General features: G+C 38.3%; 2 protein-coding genes across 2 annotated transcripts in view; both read right to left on the minus strand.

The window, feature by feature from the left end:
- The window catches only part of LOC150087348 (clotting factor B-like), a 91,865-nt gene that overhangs the window by 7,921 nt on the left and 62,815 nt on the right, over positions 1–21,129 (minus strand). Inside the window, exons 3-4 of the mRNA XM_090371147.1 lie at positions 18,589–18,831; positions 13,275–13,579 (exon numbers count right to left, since the gene is read on the minus strand). Of these exons, the coding sequence (XP_090227273.1) occupies positions 13,275–13,579; positions 18,589–18,831 (548 nt within the window). The remainder of the gene's footprint in view (positions 1–13,274; positions 13,580–18,588; positions 18,832–21,129) is intronic.
- LOC150087349 (uncharacterized) lies at positions 7,544–8,664 on the minus strand. The gene is made up of 3 exons (XM_090371272.1): positions 8,336–8,664; positions 8,033–8,183; positions 7,544–7,681 (listed from the first exon to the last, which is right to left on the minus strand). The coding sequence occupies exons 1-3, from the start codon at positions 8,662–8,664 to the stop codon at positions 7,544–7,546; spliced, it is 618 nt and encodes a 205-aa protein (XP_090227398.1).

Raw genomic sequence — 21,129 nt, forward strand, 5'->3', positions numbered from 1 at the left:
GCTTAATGAGAACTACTCGGGCATGGGAAATGAGCCCCAATTTCAAACAGAGGAGGTGGAGATGGCAACTCATAAAATAAAAAGTAACAAATGTCCTGGCATGGATCTGGTTGAGGGCGAGATCATTAAAAGAAGTTTTCGTATGATGCCAGCTTATCTGCTTACTGTATATAATGCTTGCTTGAGGGATGGGATTTTCCCAGATATCTGGAAAGAGGCATTGTTGAAATTAATTCTGAGATGGCCATTGAAGCCTCCAGAATTAATTCTGAGATGGCCATTGATGGTCGGATGGTGGATCCATACCATCCGACAGCATTGCTGAGCGGATTAGGAAAGTTTATGAATGTATGTTGGTTTCAGAATAATTATATATGTTTGCCACAATAGCGTCCTGACAGATGAATGGGTTATTATCTTCATGAACTCTAACAGTTTCACTCAAAGAAGGAAAAGAAACGGACGATGCGCTTAGGCAGCTAGTGACTATAGGGCAGCAATCACAGGCTAAATTCTGTCTAGGTATTTTTATTGATTTTGCATGAGCGTTTGATACAATAAACTGGCAAAGTGTCTTAATGGTGTTACGCGAGGCTAAACGTTCCCCTCAAATTTATTCAATAATCAAGGATTATTTCAACAACAGGAAAGTCTGTGAAGTCTGCTTCTCGCTCAGTTACTAGAATTGTTCACAGGGGATGAATCGAGTTGTTATATGGGTGGAAATGGTGAATATAACATGCCCTTATGCATATCTACATGCGAAGCGAACGTACCTAATAAAGCCTAACTTTTGTATAGATTTTCTGTTTTAAAATGAAAACAAAATTAGATAATATAAAAAGGTTGTATGTTTAGATACATCACACTTTACACTACAGACCAATCTGAAAACACTCATCAGTTCACATGAAATACTAAAATGTCCCCAGTTACTCGTAAGTATACTTCGCTCTTTCTGATACAAGTTTACAGTTCTGTTGGGGAAATTTTAAATATTTTCCAAAGGCAGAGGAAGACCAAAATGTGTAAATAAACAGGGAGGCTAAACCGAAGGAGAATAATCAATATGGATACTAAAGACCACAATAAGCATAAGTAAAAAAATAAATACCAATAATAAGATAAAAAGATGGAGGTCGTTGTCGAAACGCAATGTTAAATGACCTATGTAATTATTTACCTGCGCATGTGTAGTGCGCGGCATTCTCAAGGTCGGTAAAAATCCTGAGAGGTATCCCCTCGAACACGGCAGCAAGCAAAACAGTGGGAAAGCAATGACTGACAAGTTGACTCATATTTCGACAAACGGACAGGAACAAAGCAGTGATTGGCAGATGCCACTGCTTTCCCCGCTCACTGTCCTTCTAGGTTGATATGCCTAAGGTTGTTTTTCCCCACATTTTCCACTGTTTTTTAAATCGAGAACTCTTTTTCCCATTTTAAAACAGCGGGATGGAAGTATAAACACCCTAACTAGGAGCCGACCGGGCTAGCCGAGTGGGTAAAGTACCTGCCCGGCAACCCAAAGGTCGCGGGTTCGATTCCCGCCTCGGGCTTGGATCAAAGTACTGCAAAAAACCTTGGGAGGTGCAATATGGCCACAGAAGCCGATGCGCCAACAACTACCAAATCAAAAAAAAAAAAAAAAAAAAACCCTAACTAGGCTAAGCCCCTCCCCTCGATGACGAGGCAAAACAATCAGAAAAGGGAGTTGCCTTCACCTGTCAATTATTGCCGTCTTCCTCGCTTTCATCGAAGTGCCTGCCGGTGTATAATATCCTTGACTTCAGCCAATATCACTATGTAATTTAACTGCATTTACATATATCCCTTAGGAAAAGGCCTATTGCTTCGGGTTCTCGTAATGCATGAGGGATATTGTTGCATCGAAAAGAGCAGAACTAAAATATTTACAAACTAAACAAATATTTAAAATTTACAAAATGCTAAACTACGGTATTTGCAAATATACAATATTCATTAATATACATAAAACGTTACAATGGAACATCAAATGTTAGACTGTAGATCACGTGCACGAAGTCAGTGAACGATGGAGGCAGTTGTCAATAATTAATTGCATTTGTAGTGACGTAATTGCCTCGCCCTCTTCTCCCATTGGCTCGCATAAATATCACTAGGAGGAAAATGTTTTTAATGTATAGATAGAAAAGCAACTGGGAGTAGCTAAACATCCACATTTGAACTTCGAGAAACGGTACCAATCAGGTAGTCATTACATGTACGATATTTTCACTCTTACTGCCCATATATATACTTGCAACTAGATAGCCTACAGACATAGAGAGGGAGATTGTTAGAAATATGTATACTGTATAACAGGTAGATGTTTACAAATTTGAACCTTCATGACAAAAAAGGCCAAGGTAATACAGCAGATGCATTCTAGAGCGAAGATTTTAAAATACTTGTATGTTTTCAGTGATTCTGAAGTATCTTCCAGCAATATGTGCAAGGGCAAGATTGAGAAGCGAGTCATACCAAGAAATTAAAAAAAAAAAAAATGGGGGGGGGAAGCAACGACTTTTATGCGCGAACATATTTTGTTTCTGTGCAGAAACAAGATATTCTAGGTTCCGCCACTTTGCCCATTCATTCCTCCAACCAGCGCACGGCAACAAACATAATATACAATGCTTCAGCTAGAATATATGGTACAGTATATGGATAGCCTATACGACATGTACGAAAAATAAATAAATAATAATTGCCGGATTTCTATTTGTACAATTTTAATGAATTTTGGGATGGCAAGATCAAATCATTCTAAAAGGCCCAAATGTAAAACATCATGAAAATCCATTCATTAGGAGCAGAGTTATTACATGCGGACAGAAATCGTCAAGACAACAGACATGCATATAATTATGCTAACGCGTATAAGAATACAAGAATAAACTTTGCTTGTCGTCATCATTTTTCAGTTCAACTTTATCAGCACGATACATCACCACTAGTTTGGAGATATCTGGGTTCGATTTCCGTAGACAACTAGAGGAATTTCTGAAGTCCTCTTTAACAGAGGTTGCAATTTCGTCGATTGCAGAGTGAAAAAGTATGGTTTTCTGGATTTTTCAGACCGCTAAATATACAAATCTACCTGTGAATACAAAACCATCTTCTGGTGTTCGTGGACCCTAGATATTCTTCCTTCCAAAGCCTCACTATATTATATTAAAAGGTTCTTTGGTTAAATTTACTTTCTTGTTTTTTAAATATATTCGAAAGCATTTCTATAAATACGGTTTTGTAGTTATTTACACAATAACTACTTAACTGGCAATAAGAACTGTGACGATTTTGCTAACAGAAAAAACCAAAGACAGAATTTATCTTAGAAATCTGTGTTTAAAAATTAGTTTGTAAAATTTTATCGTTGTAATAAAATCGTTGAATTGTATTTTGAACTATGTTTCTTTAGGGTCCCTTTTTTTTTTTTTTTTTTTTTTTTTTGTAGGTCCTAGGCACGAGGCCCAAATGCCTAATGGAAAAAAAGGCCCTGCGTGAACATACATTCTACAGACAAAATACATCGTGCTAATATATGGGTAATTAGGTGCTGTTAAAACAATAATTTGAATTCTTGACATTTTTTGCCACTATTAGCACTAAACGAAGGTGAAATAAACGTTATATGTTTCTAAGGAGGCTCTCGACGTTGAGAGTAAAAAAAAAAAAAAAATTAAATAATATATAATGGCGGGCAAAGGCAACCCAGACGCGGTTAACAATAAGGTAGTGAAAGAAAGGCCAGAAGACCTTGTGGAAGGAGGGTTCAATGACCAATAATCCGGTCTTCTCGGTTCTGTAGACGAGAGGACCCAGCAACGTAATTTTTTCTTTCCTTGAATGGAAAAGGATTAAAAACCTGCTTGACCTAGGGCACACAACGTCTACCTGCTATTATTTCGTTTTACTTGCGTCCGTTTTAGAAGAAATGCGGTTGGTTTTATTTCAGTAATGACAAGTAACATCTTACAAAAAACGTTCATAGTTTTTATTATTATTATAAAAATAACTTTTTCTCCTTTACAAGGGATTTTCCCGCCCCATGACGGGTACTGGTCTGGGTCTCTCTCTCTCTCTCTCTCTCTCTCTCTCATGTTCTCAATCTCATCACCACTCTTCAGCTGGTAGTTTCGTCCGACTGGATGTCCTTGATGTGGCGCCTCCGTAGCCAGGTGGGAAGGAGCAGCAGCAGTGTGTAGCACACGCTTCTTGATTAGACCGCGGTTCGAGCCCGTGACCAACAAATAAGGAGGATGCGGAAAGGTCAGGGAATGACCATCGCATATCCCCGGAGCAATATGGCCTTAGTTGCTAATGCTCCTAAAAAAAACCAAACAACAATGTCCTTGATGTAATCCATGGGCCTTGCATCTGTCTAGGCTAAATTGCATCCTGGTGTCAGTGCTGGACTCTTCCGTGATCTGAAAGAGCTGTCGGAGTTTATTCTCGGTTGCGGCATAGATGTCATACATGTACATCAGGTGAGGAGGGTGTACGGGTTCTACCTCCTTTCTTTTAGAATATACCCGTACTTACTGTTTTGAGCATGGTGGACAGTGGGTTAAGCGCTAGAAAATAGCATAGTTGACTCAGGGCATCTCCCTAGAAGATTCCTCTTCTGATGGATATTGGTCTGGTCGTGAAGTTCTCGACCTTGATACTGGTCCTTCATTCTGCCATAGTTGCTTCTAGAAAGTGTATAAGCCAGCTATGGGACACGGAATCGATGTAGGCCGTGTACAGGTTGCGGTGCTTCTTGCAGGCTTACCTCATAACTGAAGCGTCAATGGGCAATTGCTACTCGCATCCTCTGCTTACATCCCTTCTGCTGCTCGGCCGTGATGTCTGTCTCTTAGAGTATATTTGTACTTGTACGAATATACCCTAAGAGCCAGAACATCAATCGCTAAGTGGATTGACATCTTCTTAGTTATGCAGCTGGTCAGAATCTTGTACATTGTTGGGAAACAGGTGATTGGTCTGTACTTTTGCTGGGTTTGTGGTATCTTTGTCCTTGGACTTCAGGTAGGTGATTCCTGGAGCTAGAGACGCTGGGATTGTGTCAGGGTGCATTATTATCTGGGTGAACTGCTACGCTATGTGACTGTGTGCAGCTGAACTTCTAGTAACAGTAGTTGTGAGTGTTATCTATTCCTCGTGTTCGCCAAATTTTTTTTTTTTTTTTTTTTTATGAAAACCCCAAACACGAAAGATATCAAAGCCTATAGTACTTAGTACAGTGCATGGGTTGAAGGAGAAGTATGGGGGGGGGAGGGGGATGCCGGAAACTTTGCTCTAGAGACTTAACATGGGTTTCACCACTTCAAGCCTCCAATAAGCAAAGTGGTGTTATTTCACCGGTTGATGAATATGGGACTTTTCTGATCAACTATTGTACATCTTCTTCCCGAACCTCCCATTCTTCCATCTCTTGTATGTTCTGGGTTTTCTTCCTTTCTAGACCTATCCAGAGCACACAGCCATTATGGCTAACTTCGCTGCTCCACAGGTTTCCCAACAACTCCTCGAGTACCTTCTGGTTGGGGGTGTCTGTTGCCTTCCTTCTCCTGTAGAAGGCTCTCTGGTTTTTATCAAATGCCTTGCTGTCTGTTTTCCTCTGGGCACTCCCTGTAACGGCAAAGTCTCTTGCTGAGTGCCAGAAATTTCTGCTTGAGGGTGTCACGGTATTCTTTGATCCTCTGATTACAGGTCTCGTGTTTGCTGTGGATGGCCTTCATTTTTCTGATCAGCTTCTTACTTTTTATACCCCGCTGGTATTGGGCTATCTTCACTCTTATCTCTTCTTTCTTCTGCTGTAGCCTTCTCTCCCAGGTAAGTGGTTCCTTGTGTTTGTGTTTTGTGTTATGCTGGTCTCTGGGGGCTCTTTCCGTTAACCCTGGTGGCTGCTACAGCAGCACCGTAAATGGCTGTGCAGATGGTGTCTAATGTTACTTCGTTGTTGTTGAGATAATCTAATATTATTCGCTTATTGGAGGTGGTCTGTGACTTGCCACAGGATTCTGTTGGGTCTCTGCTTCGTATGGTGTGGGTCTGTCTAGGGTTCATTCCCCAGAATTCTGTTAGCGCTTTCTTCCACTCTTCTTCTATTCTGAACATTGTGATCTTGTCTGTGTTCAATTTCAGATGTTCTGGCTTGTAGTTCTTGTACTTGCTGTTCCTCCTCCACTTCTGGTTCTATTGTGTCCATATTCGTTGTTGTTTGTAGCTGGTCGCTTACATTCTACTTGATTTTTTCCAAGATTGCAGGAGCTATGGATGATGATCTGTCTCTGGTCTGCTGTTTGGTGTCCTGAACAGTTGGGAATCGTTCCAGCCACTTAGTGTGTAATTTCGTCTAGTACGTTGTCATGTCTGTCGCTAGCTTCATTACTTCGGAATATGCTTGCATGATGAACGTATTCATTTCGATGCTCGACTTCATGCGTTTGCTTCTTCTTCTTCTTCCCTCCTGGGTGGTCACTAGCACAGTTATGGAGGAAGCACTTCCAGTTGGTTGGGCTGATTGGTGACAGCGCCACTCGCTCCGCCGGAGACTTTCTTTGACTTTTCGAACTGACCCCTCTGCCTAAGGCCTGCACGCGAGTGACTTTAATATGCAGCATGTTCAATATTTCTACACCCCATCATCATGCAGCTGTGGAGGTGGACCTGTTTGGCATTGATATCCAGTGATGGGCGGTAGTTATGGGAGAGACACTAGATGGCGCCACTATGTCTCAGCCGTCACTTCGACCTTGGTAGAGGTAGGTCCAATGAAGCGACTTTCGTGATGGGATTCGAACCAGGCTCCGTGATATTGGTTGTCCAGTGTAGTAACCAGTGGGCTAATCGCGCCCTTTTTATTATTACTATGTTTATTTCTAGAAAATGTTTGCTTTCACCCGTTTTATCCAGCCGACTGGCTAGAAGGGTGCACAAAAATGCAAGGATAATAATTATTTACAAAAAGGAATTACTGACACAAGAAGCAGTACTAATTTACTGGCAATCTTACAAAAGCAAAGGTTCAACAGCGATTTTATGTTGGATTAAGATTTGCTTACTTGCTTATTACCAAATACGGAGGATGCGGAAAGGTCAGGGAATGACCACCGCATATGCCCGGGGCAATATGGCCTTAGTTGCTAATGCTCCTAAAAACCAAAACAACAACTTGCTTATTACATATATTTATATTATATTACTAAAGCTCACTTACTACAGGGTATTACTTCTTAACATAATACTACATCTCCTATCTTCTTAAAGCTGAGGCCACAGAGAGCGCTACGTAAGCTATGTTTGCTATGCGTGGGAAAAATAGTAAGGACCACACAGAACTGCGTACGCTATGTATGCTATGTTCGCTCTCTAGCTACGTCACCGTGTTGTTTGATTTGTGGCTATATTTTTAAACGTCGCTGACGACGGGCATGCGCAGTATACCCGCATGCAGCCACGTGCAACCGGCAGTATCTAACCTGTTGTCTGTTGTGTCAGTTCAGAGATATTACTGTTTATATTTAATTGAATATGACGTTCCTGGAGCACTTAATCGAAGAGCTAAGGAAGTACCCATGCCTCTGGAATAAATCCATAGAAGAATACCGGAACCAGACCATACGGAATAATGCCTGGGAGAGGTTTTCTGGATAATTGAAAAAAAAAAAAAAAAAACAGGTAAATATCTAATTTTATTTATTATTGTGAAACGCAAGAACTGAATTTAGTAGGTAGGTATTTATTACAAAAGTAAGTATATAGAAGTATTTTTACTAAGCCACACGATTCACTACTCTCTGTTGCCACTCAACGCGGCCTTCATCGGACATAAAATATTCCATGAATGCATTTCGGACATCTAGAGCCTCTCTTGTTGAATTTGTTGCAGCAGCAACGCGCATTGATACTAACGGGTTGGTGTGTTCTTCTCCAAGTGCAGGATTGGTCTCGGTTGGTGATTCGCGTGTGTAATTGTGCAGAACAACAGTAGGATTACTTTATCAGGAAGCTGGACACGGCATTCGAATGGGCGATGATATATCCTCCAAGTGTTAGCAAGGATGCCAAAAGCATTTTCTACCGTATTCCTGCTTCTTGAAAGCCTGTAATTGAAAATTCTTTCTGCCTCGCTGAGTCTTCGAGCGCTTCTGGGATAAGGCCTCATGAGGTATTTTTTAAGGGGATTTATGCTTCGTCCCCAACTATGATGTATGGTAACGGGACGCCCCCTAAGTTTTCATATGGAGGCAAGCCAATGTTTTGTCTTGCTAAACGCGTAGCAATATTACTATTGGCAAACACGTTTCCATCACTAACTCTCCCATACTGCCCTACATCTATAGTAAGGAACCTTTTTTTATTAGCATCAACCAATGCCAGCAGAACAATAGAGTGATACTTTTTGAAATTGAAAAATTCTGACCCTCTTTGTGGGAGGGGTGCCTTAATACGAACGTGTTTGCTATCGATCGCTGCAACGCAGTGAGGAAAGTTCCACTTTTCCTTGAAAATTTTTTCCGATGATCTCCAAATTTCCTCATTCAGTTCAGGCATTACTATGGACTGAAGGTTTTTCCAAAGGGCTTCACAGAACTCTTCGTCAATTCCACTGATTGTAGACCTACCCATGCGGTAGGTGAAAGCCAAAGATCGGAACGAATTCCCAGTTGCTAAGAGCCGGAAATCATAATTATAAAACGTAAATTGAAATAATAATTATAATAACACGCTATTATAAAGTTTTCGGATTAGGGTAGGCATGTGTTATAATACATATTACTATTTTTCTTGCAGTAGAGGAACTGAAAGGTGAATGGAAGAAACTGCAAGACTCCCACAGGCAAGCTATGCTAAGGAGAAAGACAAAGTGGTGACGCTGCGATGAAAATAAAACCTTGGAAATACGAAGAGCTGATATCTTTCCTTCTGTCTGACTTAACTGCACGAAAGTAAGTGTAATTTTAAGATTTGTATATGCTTCTATTTTTCAAAGTATCACATGAATATTTTTTCTTTTCCTTGCACAGGACTCGATCCAATGTCGACGTTGGTGATCACAGTGAGAACGAGGAGAGCTCGGGACCGATAGATGGAAATAATGAAAATGAGGAGGAAGGAGAACAAACAGGATCAGAGATGCCAATCAATATAGAAAGGGGAAGTAAAAAGTGCAGGAAAGATTTCAATAAATTTCAGATAGGCGACAAGGAAGGCAATGTTGACAAGATACTGACATTCCTTCGTGACAAAAATAAGGTAAGGAAACGGGCAGGAGGGCTTGACATCTTCTTTGCAAGTGCATTAAGCGCCTCCCCCACCATTTACAACTGAAAGTAAAGGCGGGAGTTATGAAGGCAGTTATAAATGCAGAAACGAAGTGCCTGGACCATGAGCAGTTTACAAGTCCTGCATCCTCCAGTAGCTGTCAAATACCTGGTTACAGTCTAAGAACAACACCTTCACCTGCTAGTCAAACATCAACACCTTCACCTGCTGCGTTTTACCCATGTGGTCAAAATCAGGAGCAAGAAGATACTTCAAAGAGGACGTACGGAAATGCAGGAGTCCATGACAGTGAAACTTACTTTCATCAATTATAGTAACCTGTATGTGTCGTTTTTGGACAATGATTCAATAAACAAAAATCACAAATAAAATATGTGTTTTCTTACCTTAAACAAACAGCTAATCGTTCCTCTGCTGAAATGCTTTCCCTGTAGTTCACTTTCTTCTTTTCAATGTCATCCTTGATAAGGGACAAACGTTGCTCAAACTGGTTAGTACTCATTTCATCTTCACGAAACTGTTTCATCAGATGATGAAATTCACCAAACTCTCTTCTTTTCATGTTAACTTCGTGTACCCACTTTCTTTCACCTTTATTACTCAATGCGTATAACAACAAACCTCATCGTCACTGTCATCACTTTTCCAAGGCAGTCGATCCTGTCACCATCAAATATGGAGGATGCCGAAAGGTCAGGGAATGACCACCGCATATTCCCGGAGCAATATGGCCTTAGTTGCTAATGCTCCTAAAGACCAAACACAACAACAACAAATCCCAGGGCAATCTACACGCCAATATCTTGTACAAGACTGATGACGATAGAAAAAGAAATTTAGTTCTTTTTTTCTGCTGAAGTCTCGTACGAATCGTAGCCAGTGTGGCCACTTAGTGTAGCAAACATAGCGTAGCGTTCTGTGTGGCCTCAGCTTTATCCGAGGAGTTTCCATCCGGCTGCTCCCGTTCTATAGTTGACTGGATAGTTTTTCTATCCAATATTTTATGAAAGGTTAGAAAGGCTAAAAAAAAAACACAGTGGCTCAAACTGGAAATGAAATTCAGAACCCTTACGTTCGACTGCAATGCAGTGTACATCACTGCCTATCAAATTACTCTTTCTAGAATTCGCACAGGGGCAACAAAGGCCACGAGGTTTCAGCACATTGTGTTTGTAAACTGGGCGTTCTCTTGTCAGTTTCTATTTTTAGAGATTAAAAAGCATACGAGTTTCAGAAATAAAAACTATGCAGCCCTCACCAAAACAACTTCGGCCACAATGCGAAAAGGCCATAAAAGCTCCTTTCCATCTACGCGAAACTCAAATCCAGACCTTTATCACACGCTGTGGAACAGCAGCAATTTTATTGAGCACCTTTGGGATGCTTTAGAATTACAAATGAGAGAAAAGTCAAGCAATCCAACACAAAGCATCCTAAGCCAAACAGAGAACTAACCACAACCTTCCAAGAGGGACAGAGAAAGATTCCAATTTCCACATAACAAAAACTTGTAGAAGCGTACTGACATAATTAAAACTCTGATAGTTATATTCTATATTACTTTTGTTTTCTAACGCGATTTTTTTTTTTAATTTAGTGTCCATTTTAATCTTTCTCCTGATGCGATACTTGAAATTTTCAACCACTGAGATCGATTTGGACTTGTAGGTTAAAATTCCCTTTAACAGGGCCAGATTTCTCTAATTTTTAACAAATGTGTTGGGCACTTATGTAAGTGTCACACATTAAAATCTTCGTGCCGTATCTGTCTATGAGTCATATCTTTGAGATTCGGAACCATAAAGTTTTGCAAACCTCTATTAATACGAGTTTCAGAAATAAAAACTATGCAGCCCTCACCAGAACAACTTCGGCCACAATGCGAAAAGGCCATAAAAGCTCCTTTCCATCTACGCGAAACTCAAATCCAGACCTTTATCATGTGGAACAGCAGCAATTTTATTGAGCACCTTTGGGATGCTTTACAATTAAAAGTGAGAGAAGACCAAGCCATCCAACACAAAGCATCCTAAGCCAAACAGAGAACTAACTGTTGATGATCCTGCTCAGATAGCAAACAAACTGAATGAGTATTTTGCATCTACATTCACACATGAGGAATTATTAAGGTTTGAAAATGCCAGAAGGTTATCAAATTGTAGCAGGATACTTAATGATTTTGTAATAACTGAGAGCAAAGTGGAGGAGAAATTGTTGAAGTTAAACATAAGAAAGGCACCTGGGGTGGATGAGATCTATCCAGTTATATTAAAGGAGGCAGCAAAACAACTAAGAAAACCCTTAGCCATAATTATGAGAGCATCCTTGGACTCAGGGGAGGTCCTCACGGACTGGAGATGTGCAAATGTATCCCCAATTCACAAAGGGGGATCGAAGGGTGACACAAGTAATTACAGACCAGTTAGTTTGACTTCTGTTCTGGGTAAAATAATGGAGTCGCTGGTTAAAGATGCATTGCAGGATCATCTAGACAAGACTGCAGCAATAATTCAGACACAGCATGGGTTTGTTAAGGGAAAGTCTTGTCTGACAAATTTGATTGGTTATTATGATGTGGTCACAAAGGAACTGGATGCAAAAAATAATTTTGATATCATATATTTGGATTTCAGGAAACTTTTGACACTGTTGAGCATGAAAGGCTATTGTTCAAATTAGAGCAAGATGGTATTAAGGGTAAGTTGCTACAATGGATAAAAGGATGGTTGAGTGGGAGAAGACAGAGAGTGGTAATCAATGGATGCTGCTCTTCGTGGAATAATGTTATTAGTGGAGTCCCACAGGGTTCGGTGTTAGGTCCACTGTTGTTTTGTATATTTATCAATGATATTGATGAAGGTATATCAGGCTTAATGTCGAAGTTTGCAGATGATACAAAGGTTGGCAGGGTTGTTAATGATAGTAATGGCAATGTGCTACTGCAACAGGATCTAGATAATTTGGGCAGATGGGCTAAGAAGTGGCAACTGAAGTTTAACCTTGACAAATGCAAAGTACTGCATATGGGTAGAAGTAACCCCAGAGAAACGTACCAACTGTGTGGTACTACGCTTAAGGTGGTAGAAAATGAAAAAGACTTGGGAGTAATTGTGCAGTCAGATATGAAGTTCTCTGAGCAATGCAGACAGGCTGCCAGGGCAGGTCATGGGGTTTTGTCAGTGATATATAGAAATTTTGCTAGCAGGGAAAAGGAGGTGATTGTCCCTCTGTATAAGGCAATGGTCAGGCCACGCCTTGAGTACTCCGTACAGGTCTGGAGGCCTCATTTTAGGAAGGATGTAGATTTACTTGAGTGTGTACAGAGAAGAGCAACACGATTGGTGAGGGGAATGAAGGATCCTCTTACCAAGAGAGGCTTAAGTTCTGCAAATTGCAGTGGCTGGAGACTAGGCACCTGCTCGGTGATCTGATTGAGGTGTATAAGGCCTTGAATGGATTGAGCACGCTGAATTCTGATGGGATCCTTCCACTTGTTCAGATTACGAACCTAACGGGGCATAAATTCAAATTAAGAAATGACAGATGTAGAATAGATGTGCGGAAATTTTCCTTTAGCCAGCGGGTGGTTAATTGCTGGAACAAACTTCCATCTGTCGTTGAAGTTGATAGGTTGAATAAATTTAAGGAGGAACTGGACAGGCATTTGGAGGGAATGGTGTGATTTTTTTTTTTTTTTTTTTGGCTGATGCTGCATAAGCTCATACACTTGCTTTCTTGCATCACATGCCACTACTACTACTACTACTAATAATAATAATAATAATAAGTGAACCATAGCTTTATGTTGTGTGAGGTGTGTTTATATACAACCTCGATGAATATTGTAAGGTTCTTTTTGAAAACATGTATTATAGAGAACCGTAACTTATACTCTCTCTCTCTCTCTCTCTCTCTCTCTCTGTTATTAAAGATAAATAAAGTGAAACTCTTACCATCCACGGCCAGTTCCCCTGTTTTGCTGTGGTCCCACCAACAGCAAACTGCTGAATCACCGCAAATGGGTGAGTTTGTGCAGTTGGAATGCGACGGCCGCTAATTAGAACGGTGGTCAGAATATCTGGTTCATCCTCGTTGCCACTGCTTGTATCTCCCATTTTGACATTTTCCTGAGAGTTTCTTCGTCTTGGTTGAATGATGCCGACAGGCTCAGGACCATCGGTCGGAAACACAATTCCTCCAGATTCGGTTGCAGTGATTTTGTCTGACGTTACCTGTTTTTGGGGTTTCTTGCCGCATCCTATAAGAGAAATATGCATATTTAAAAGGGCTGAAGGATGGACGTGAACACTAAATGCTTTATGAAAACGAAAAATACATTTCTTTTTCACGAGAAATCTTTTTAATAATTCTGTTTAATAATAATTATTGGCTATTTTAAATCACTTCTCTATAGCATGTTTCGCTAGAGATGAAATGCACGTGATATGAAATAGCCAATAACGGCTAAAGATAGATTACGTCATGATGATCGATTAGTTCAGTCATTACAATTCGTCGGCTTTCTATTCGGATAAGTCACTCTCTATCAATGGCGATAACCTCATAAAACAAATTCTGTTTATACTCTGGGACAACCACATTAGATCAGAGGAGTTCAAGAAGATATGAAAAAAAGACATCATCGTATTTAGCAATCACGCGAGCTTGAATCACAGTCAACTCAATGTACATGTTAATCTGTTAACGTGAATATTGCTAATATATCCGTGTATATTAATGAAATAAGCACTCTAATTAAAATTATTTTTAAATTATATTTATCTCTTGCTTTAAATAGTGAAAGACATTCCAAACAATTTCTCTTGCTTGTGAATGTAAAGTTTCGCCTCGTAAACCAACACTCGTGAATCAGTCGGTCACATATTTCAGTGTGACTGAAATGTGTGACAATAAAATTCACACACTTCGATTTCCTATTATTTCCATCATGGTGGGGATCTTTCTGTTCCCAGTGGGGCCCGAGGTCCAGTATTCGATCTTACGGCTTCGGCTTCAACTTAAGAGACACAAATACCATTCACAATTCCGCCGAAGTTGTTAATATCTTTTTAAATTATACAACATACACCAGAAAAGGTAAAAGAGCTATACGTATGAGCAGGGCTCCCACTCACAAATTTTAAAAAAACTTAGATTGCAACTTAAATAAACCCAAAAAAAAACCTAGTTTTCATCATATAGTATAGCAACACAAATAAGATAAAACTTACCATGCAAAAATATCTTTTATTTAATTGTAATCAGAATTTTCATCCCATTCAGTTCCCTCCACATTTATATTTTGAAGTTCTTCCATTTTTTTCAAACGTTCTTCGTATCTTTTCTGACAAGTTCCTTCTTTGACTTCTTTTGCCAATTCTGATTTAGGTTTCCATGTATAGCAATTTTGATTAGATCTATTTATCGCCTGTTTTGCCATTAGTCGATCTTTCACAGTTTCTGGTTTAAGGGAGTTTGTGGCTTTTGTTTTTATATGGTTTACTTGGGAGAAGATTCTTTCTACGCTTGCCGAAGAGTGAGGTAAAATAGTTAGACTGGTCATAAAGTTAGATAAAATCTCATATTTAGAATTATTAAAGCCATCTTTTACATTACGTAACAGATACCAAAACTCAAGGATGGTTTTGTAAGAGAGATCTAAATCTTGATTTAAACGAAATGATCTCCATTCATCATCTAGAAGATCTAGTTTGTCTTCAGAAACAAGGTGAGAGAACCGCATTGCTAAATGGAAAATTGAGGATGGCGATTTGGCAATCATGTATCACTGCTGGGTCAAGAACATTGAGACTGGCGATAATTCCATCATCATTTAGAGTAAATTTTTTTCTGATTTCCATACAAAGTTCAACAAGAAATTTTAAACAATCATTTTTAAACCTGCTTTCACTGTCACCAAGTGGTGTTGAATTTAATAAGGCCATACAACGGCCTCCCAAATATATTTTATTCAGAGGCTTATGATTTATTGCATTGCTTGGATCAATTTCAACCAGCTTGCACGAAGTAATGACTTCTTCTTTTATGAAAAAACTAAGAATATTTTTATACTCAACTGAAACCACTGAATGAAGTAAGTGCAATCTGAAATGCTTAGATTGAAATTCAATATTCTGGCAGTTTATTTTCTCCAGTACATATCCTAAAAACAACAACATATGCTTAGTTCCTTTGGTGATCATAGTATTGTAAATATTCCCTGCACCATCGATTTTGTCAATTTTTGATTGAAACTGAAAATAAAGAACTAACGCATCCCACTGCTCAATAATAATTTTTATTACATTGCCACGGGATAACCAACGTGTTTGTGCTAATTTGGGGATTTTATGCTTAGCAGTATCTACAACATCTTGAATCATTTTGAACTCGTTTAATCTTTTACTACTACGGGAAAAATAACAAGAGATATCTTTTATAAATATTTCTAGATATGATGGGTAGTACCTTGACTGAATGACTAGCACATAATGCAAAAGAATGGCAAACACATCCCATTATAAATACTGATGGTACATCCTTTTTTAGCAATGACTGGAACCCACTCTTAGTACCCATCATAGTGGCACAATTATCACTTCCAAAGCCAACGAAATTACTTATTTGAATGTTTTTTTCTATGAAAAGATCTTTTACAGCTTGATAACGCCTTTCTGAAGTACCATTTTCTACACAAACAGTGTCAAGTAACACATCTACAACATCAAGTTTTTGAATATCAAAATATCTAACAACAGCTAGAACTTGCGATAAAGATAAATCTGTACTTTCATCTATTATCATTGAAAACTTGTTGTTTCTGCATATGTTAGAAATGTATATTTTTTCATGATAGGCTATGCCATCTTGTATAAGATAAGAGACTTTAGTCGCCTTCATCTGAACTTGTTTTGCAATATTGCTATCATGAAATGCTTTCTTACATGCTTCTATAGGGTGATCACATTGCGCAAATGGAATATTATGCCCAGAAATGAGTGCAGCAATTGTTAACTCTGCCTTTGCTAATTCTTCATTCTCCGTAGGTTTACTTTTTGTGAAGAACGTGTCTAACGTTGAATTTGTCTTAGCAATATTTGCACTTTTTCTATGTTTAACTGCATTTTCATGAGCTAGTAATATCGATTTATTGGCATTCTTTAATTTCATTTCACGACGAATACAGTAAGACGCACCTTTTTCATTACTGTCTTCTTTCAACCAATCCTTTAATTCCGGATCTTCTAACCATTCATTTCTAAAATTTTGAGTATACCACCGTTTACTCATCTTTCTCTGTGGGGCACAAGTTTCAGACATTGTGGGCAATTTGTGGGTATGGCTAGTTAGCAGTTATCTTATTTAAAAATGTTCTATAAAATAAAAAATAAAGCACTAATCCATTAACATAAAATAGAAATAGTCACTACAATTTAAATTTATTATATCACTGTATGTAGTACACGCATAAATATAAAAATCACACCAATAATTCAATAATACCACGAACGATCACGAAAGACTGTGCAGTAAAGACCGCCTTCCGCCTGCTCAATAGGCTGCGCATACATGTTAGTACCACAAACGAAAACCATAGTGTAGAACCCTGCGAAAACTTTGAAATCCTTTTACATTTGTAGTATTTTGTACAAGCACTTGAGATATTACAAATTATGATCAGTATTGTTAGAATATACAATTAAGAAAATTGTAAACTGTTATTAAATGTATTAAATTTTATTGTATTTACAAGAAATAAAAATAAAATTTGACTTAAAATTAAAAATTACCGAAAAAACCCAGATAATGAGATATTTTTGTGAGAAAAACCTATCAACCCAGATGACAATCAAAAAACCCAGATCTGGGTGGAAAACCCAGGCCTGGGAGCCCTGCGTATGAGACACCATCAGGATGGCTGTTTTTAAAACTAATTGTTTCTCATTAGCTTGCAGACAGCTTCTATTAGCGAACGTATGATGAACTGTGAATAATGCATTTTGTCTAAGTGAACAACCAAACGGTGTATGGAAGTAAAACTTCCATTTAATCACAGAACGATAATTATGTGTACCTTTAATCCCTAGAATTGGGTTGTTTCTGTCCTATGCGGTAATTTGTTCAGTTTTTGTGCATTATTAAGACATTAAAATAGCTGTATCACTAACGTTTTGCTATAGTCTAATTAAAAGTTAAATTTCAAAAAAGGTAAAAACACAGATTCCACGCATATTTGCAAATTAAATAGTTAATTGATCGATACACAGGGACAGAAAAGAGGTTCCTAAACAAAGGCACTTTCAGTTAACTTAATAAATGCATTGATATCAACGCTGTCAATCAACGCTGTCAATCAGCTCTGCGATTGTGTTATGAAGACAAGAGGCCATAATGCAGAAGCGACTGGACTCCCCTGGAACAGTTAACAACCAGTCCCAGGAGTCCAGTCGTCTCTATAGAAACTTGTCTTGAGAACCGAATCCCAGAGCGGATTCGAAAGGTTGTTTATGTTTATTTAGTTACTGGAAGGTGCTTTTGCGCGGAAAATATTCTTTTCCACCACTGGGTATCAACAAATCATTTAATCCGTAAATACAATTTCAGGGTGTGTTTTGAAATTTAATTATTGATTGATACCCCGTGATTTATTTACATTTTTTATATTTGTTTAACTTTTGCGCACCAGTGTAGATACTTAGAAAAAAGGCAGCTCGGAAAAATGACTGGAAAAACTTTAATTACATGGAAAAAGTGTCACTTTTTCCAAAATTTAATTTGGAATTTTAAAAATTTTTGAATCTGTATTTATGGATTCTACTATGGAATCCCTCCTTGGAGCTAAAATCGGGTCTAAAATAATTTACGCTTGAATTCAAGTTTAAATATTTTCGCGTTAGTAAATAATTTTTGACACCACTTTGGGCCGATGAAGGGATTCTACAGTAAAATTCAGAAATAACATTTCAGTTAGTTTAGCACTGGAGCGCTGTAAAACTCAGAGTTTGTAAGCTATGAAAATTTTAAAGTTCCAAAATAAATTATTATTTTTTTTATATCACATGGGTAAAGCGTCTTCTTTTTCATGTACTCGTGCCATTATTATCCTTCTCTCAACAAATTTAGCAAAATTTATGTATAATGATTTCTCGAATCACTTCTCACCTAACCTGATTTGGAGAATCAACATTGTTAATAACTGTTAATTGTATTAGAAATAAACGGTCTGACAAAAATACACTTGAAAAAAAAATGTTGATTTACGCTAACCTTCGAAGATCAACTCGTTTTTCAGTTCTGTAGTTGGTTGTATAGTAGATACATTGAATTGATTCACCTCACAGCAAACCATTGGTACGTCATCACCAATCCAGCCGCAAGTATGAGGAGATTTTCCTGCTCTGATACTAGCACGAGCTGTATTACATTCACGGATATCTCGACATTCGCTCAGAACTTTAGTGACTTCTGAACACTTCTTATCTTCTGGATAAATTAAAGCAGACTCGACTCCTGTATAAAGAAAATGTGGAAATATTAAAAAGAAAGTACAGGGTCAGTCACAATACTGCCATACATAATTTCTTGGTGTATCCTAAGTGCAATGTGAACGACGAATTTTAGAGGAAATGCCGCGTTTTGTAGGACACCATTAATTTCTTGAAGAAAATGGCTAATGCCTTGAAATAAACTGAACCAGGGAACTCAGGCATCCAACCCAATCCTTTTATTCAACCTAACGAAAGATGCATATACATGTACATCTAAAACTCAAAATATTTTAAGAGTTTTTTAAAAGTTTTTGGGAGACAACAATTTCGAAGCCGTAATGACCACATATATCTCTCATTTTCTCATGGTGCCGTTTAACCCATAATTTAACCCGGTTACAATTGGCTTGTGGCTTGCGATGGAAAAGTTTGCAAAGAGGCTTCAAAATCAACCCAGGGCCCATTCAGACACCAAATAACCTGGTTGACAATCTAAACTCTTAAGCTTTACTGTCCAGTAAAGCCTAAGACAGCTCTGGCAGTCTTTTACTGTACTAAATTCCTATTTGAAATAGTAATGAAAAAGAATTACTTGAAAGAACTATTTGAAAAATGCGAAGCAATGAAAGAGAATCTTTTCAGCTGCTCTTCACACCAAACCGAGAATCACATGCACACTACAGCCAATAGAATGGGTCGAGAACATCCTCAGATTCCTTTCATCGCCATGGAATTTTGAATAGCAAGAACTGATTTTAATAACAAATAAATTACTATTCTAATCTCGCTGTTAGCCAGGAAGGTTAGCCACAGGAACCGATATTAATACAAACCCGATATATAGAGAGCTACATCACATCAAATTTTACGGAAAAGCTGCAACATCGAAGTCAGCCACACAATGCACTGCTTCGACTTGCCTGGTGCACAATCAGTCATAACTGGTCCCTGGAACGTTGAAAAGTTGTGTTATGGGTTGCGAATCAAGGTCGATAATTTTTTCCAATCTGAAAGCCAAGTTTGAGTCTGGCGGATGACCGGAGAAAATTAGGTATCAGAGTGTGTCGTCCTAGTGAAGTTTGGTGGAGAAATTTAGCTGTCAACGATATGCGATTGTTAGTCGTGGTTTGGGATTGAACAACTGGTCGTCGTTCCTGGAACAATACCACGCAATACATTCACATTACGAGATTTCTTTCAAGAAATCTCGCACAATTTAAGTACAATACACCCGCAATTTTCCGGGTGGGTGTTAGGAAATAAATGTGTTCCAATAAGAAACCCTAGAGCATTCTCAAAATACAAGAAGTACTGGTAAAATGTGACAAAACGTAAATTTATAATACATATATTTTATTCATATTTATAAAAGCACGGAGTGGGCCATATTGTCAGTTCAAGAAAAATAATTTGCACAGTCTATTTCAATTTCACGATTCATATTACCTTATTAATATTAATATCATGCCGCATTTACGTGCCACTTATGACGAATTGATGAATTGTTTTCGGTAATTTACTTCTCGTAAACTTAAATAGGCTCCACCCTGTAAACTACAGCGTGAGAAAATTTGACGCTAAATTTAATACCAACATATTTTGAAAAAGAAATACAATTAAGTTCATTTTTCTCTTAGTTTACGCGCCTGCGAATTTAAATACGTAGATTTCGAAGCATCATCTTGTCAGCGAGAGCGGCGGCTAATTGCTGTTCCATGCAGTCGAGGAGGGATTCGATAAAGTTAACGCGAGCACCTTTTTCGTATTTATTGATGACATGAAGTCTTTCTCAATAGAAATAAAACTTTTCGTTTTAACATGATGGAAACACATGGAATTAAAAATTTTAAAAATTAATAAATAACAAACGCAGAGCAGAGTGATTATGCAAAGTTTAATTTATCCCCTCGGGTAAAAAGTTTAATTTATTTATTAGTTTATATATAGTCGAATTTATTGCCTCGGACAAAAGCTCAAATTGCGTCTCCCACGACTTCAATTTTTCTTTGTTTAATTCATATTTGCAGCCCAGAAGAAATGTGTCCCATTTTTCTTGGCACGACCCTGACTCGGACAACAGTGTTAAAATTAAGCGGATAATATAAAACTGAAGGATTGCCGAAACATGACCACAGCGAACTATAGGTAGAAAGCAGGTAAAGTTTCTGAGAAATTCAAGGGTTTTGCTAAAAAAGAACACCGCAACATATAAAACCGCAGATTCCACGTATTTCTTGTTATCCGACTGAGACTTCCATCATAGAGATTCAGTTAATTCGCAACACGAGTAATCGAGAGTCTACAGTACAATGATTTGCAG

Source organism: Mastigoproctus giganteus, chromosome 4 (genome assembly GCF_048544385.1).
Source record: "Mastigoproctus giganteus isolate SK-2022 chromosome 4, ASM4854438v1, whole genome shotgun sequence".
NCBI classification, from domain to species: Eukaryota; Metazoa; Arthropoda; class Arachnida; order Uropygi; family Thelyphonidae; genus Mastigoproctus; species Mastigoproctus giganteus.

Bases quoted from the DNA above. Each gene is read 5' to 3' on its own strand.
- LOC150087349 (XM_090371272.1), bottom strand. From the start codon at position 8,664: ATGGGTAGGTCTACAATCAGTGGAATTGACGAAGAGTTCTGTGAAGCC. The intron at 8,184-8,335 runs GTTTGCCAATAG...GCCTTATCCCAG, and splicing joins AGAGTTAGTGATGGAAACGT to AAGCGCTCGAAGACTCAGCG. The intron at 7,682-8,032 runs GTAATCCTACTG...TCAATTATCCAG, and splicing joins GTGTCCAGCTTCCTGATAAA to AAAACCTCTCCCAGGCATTA.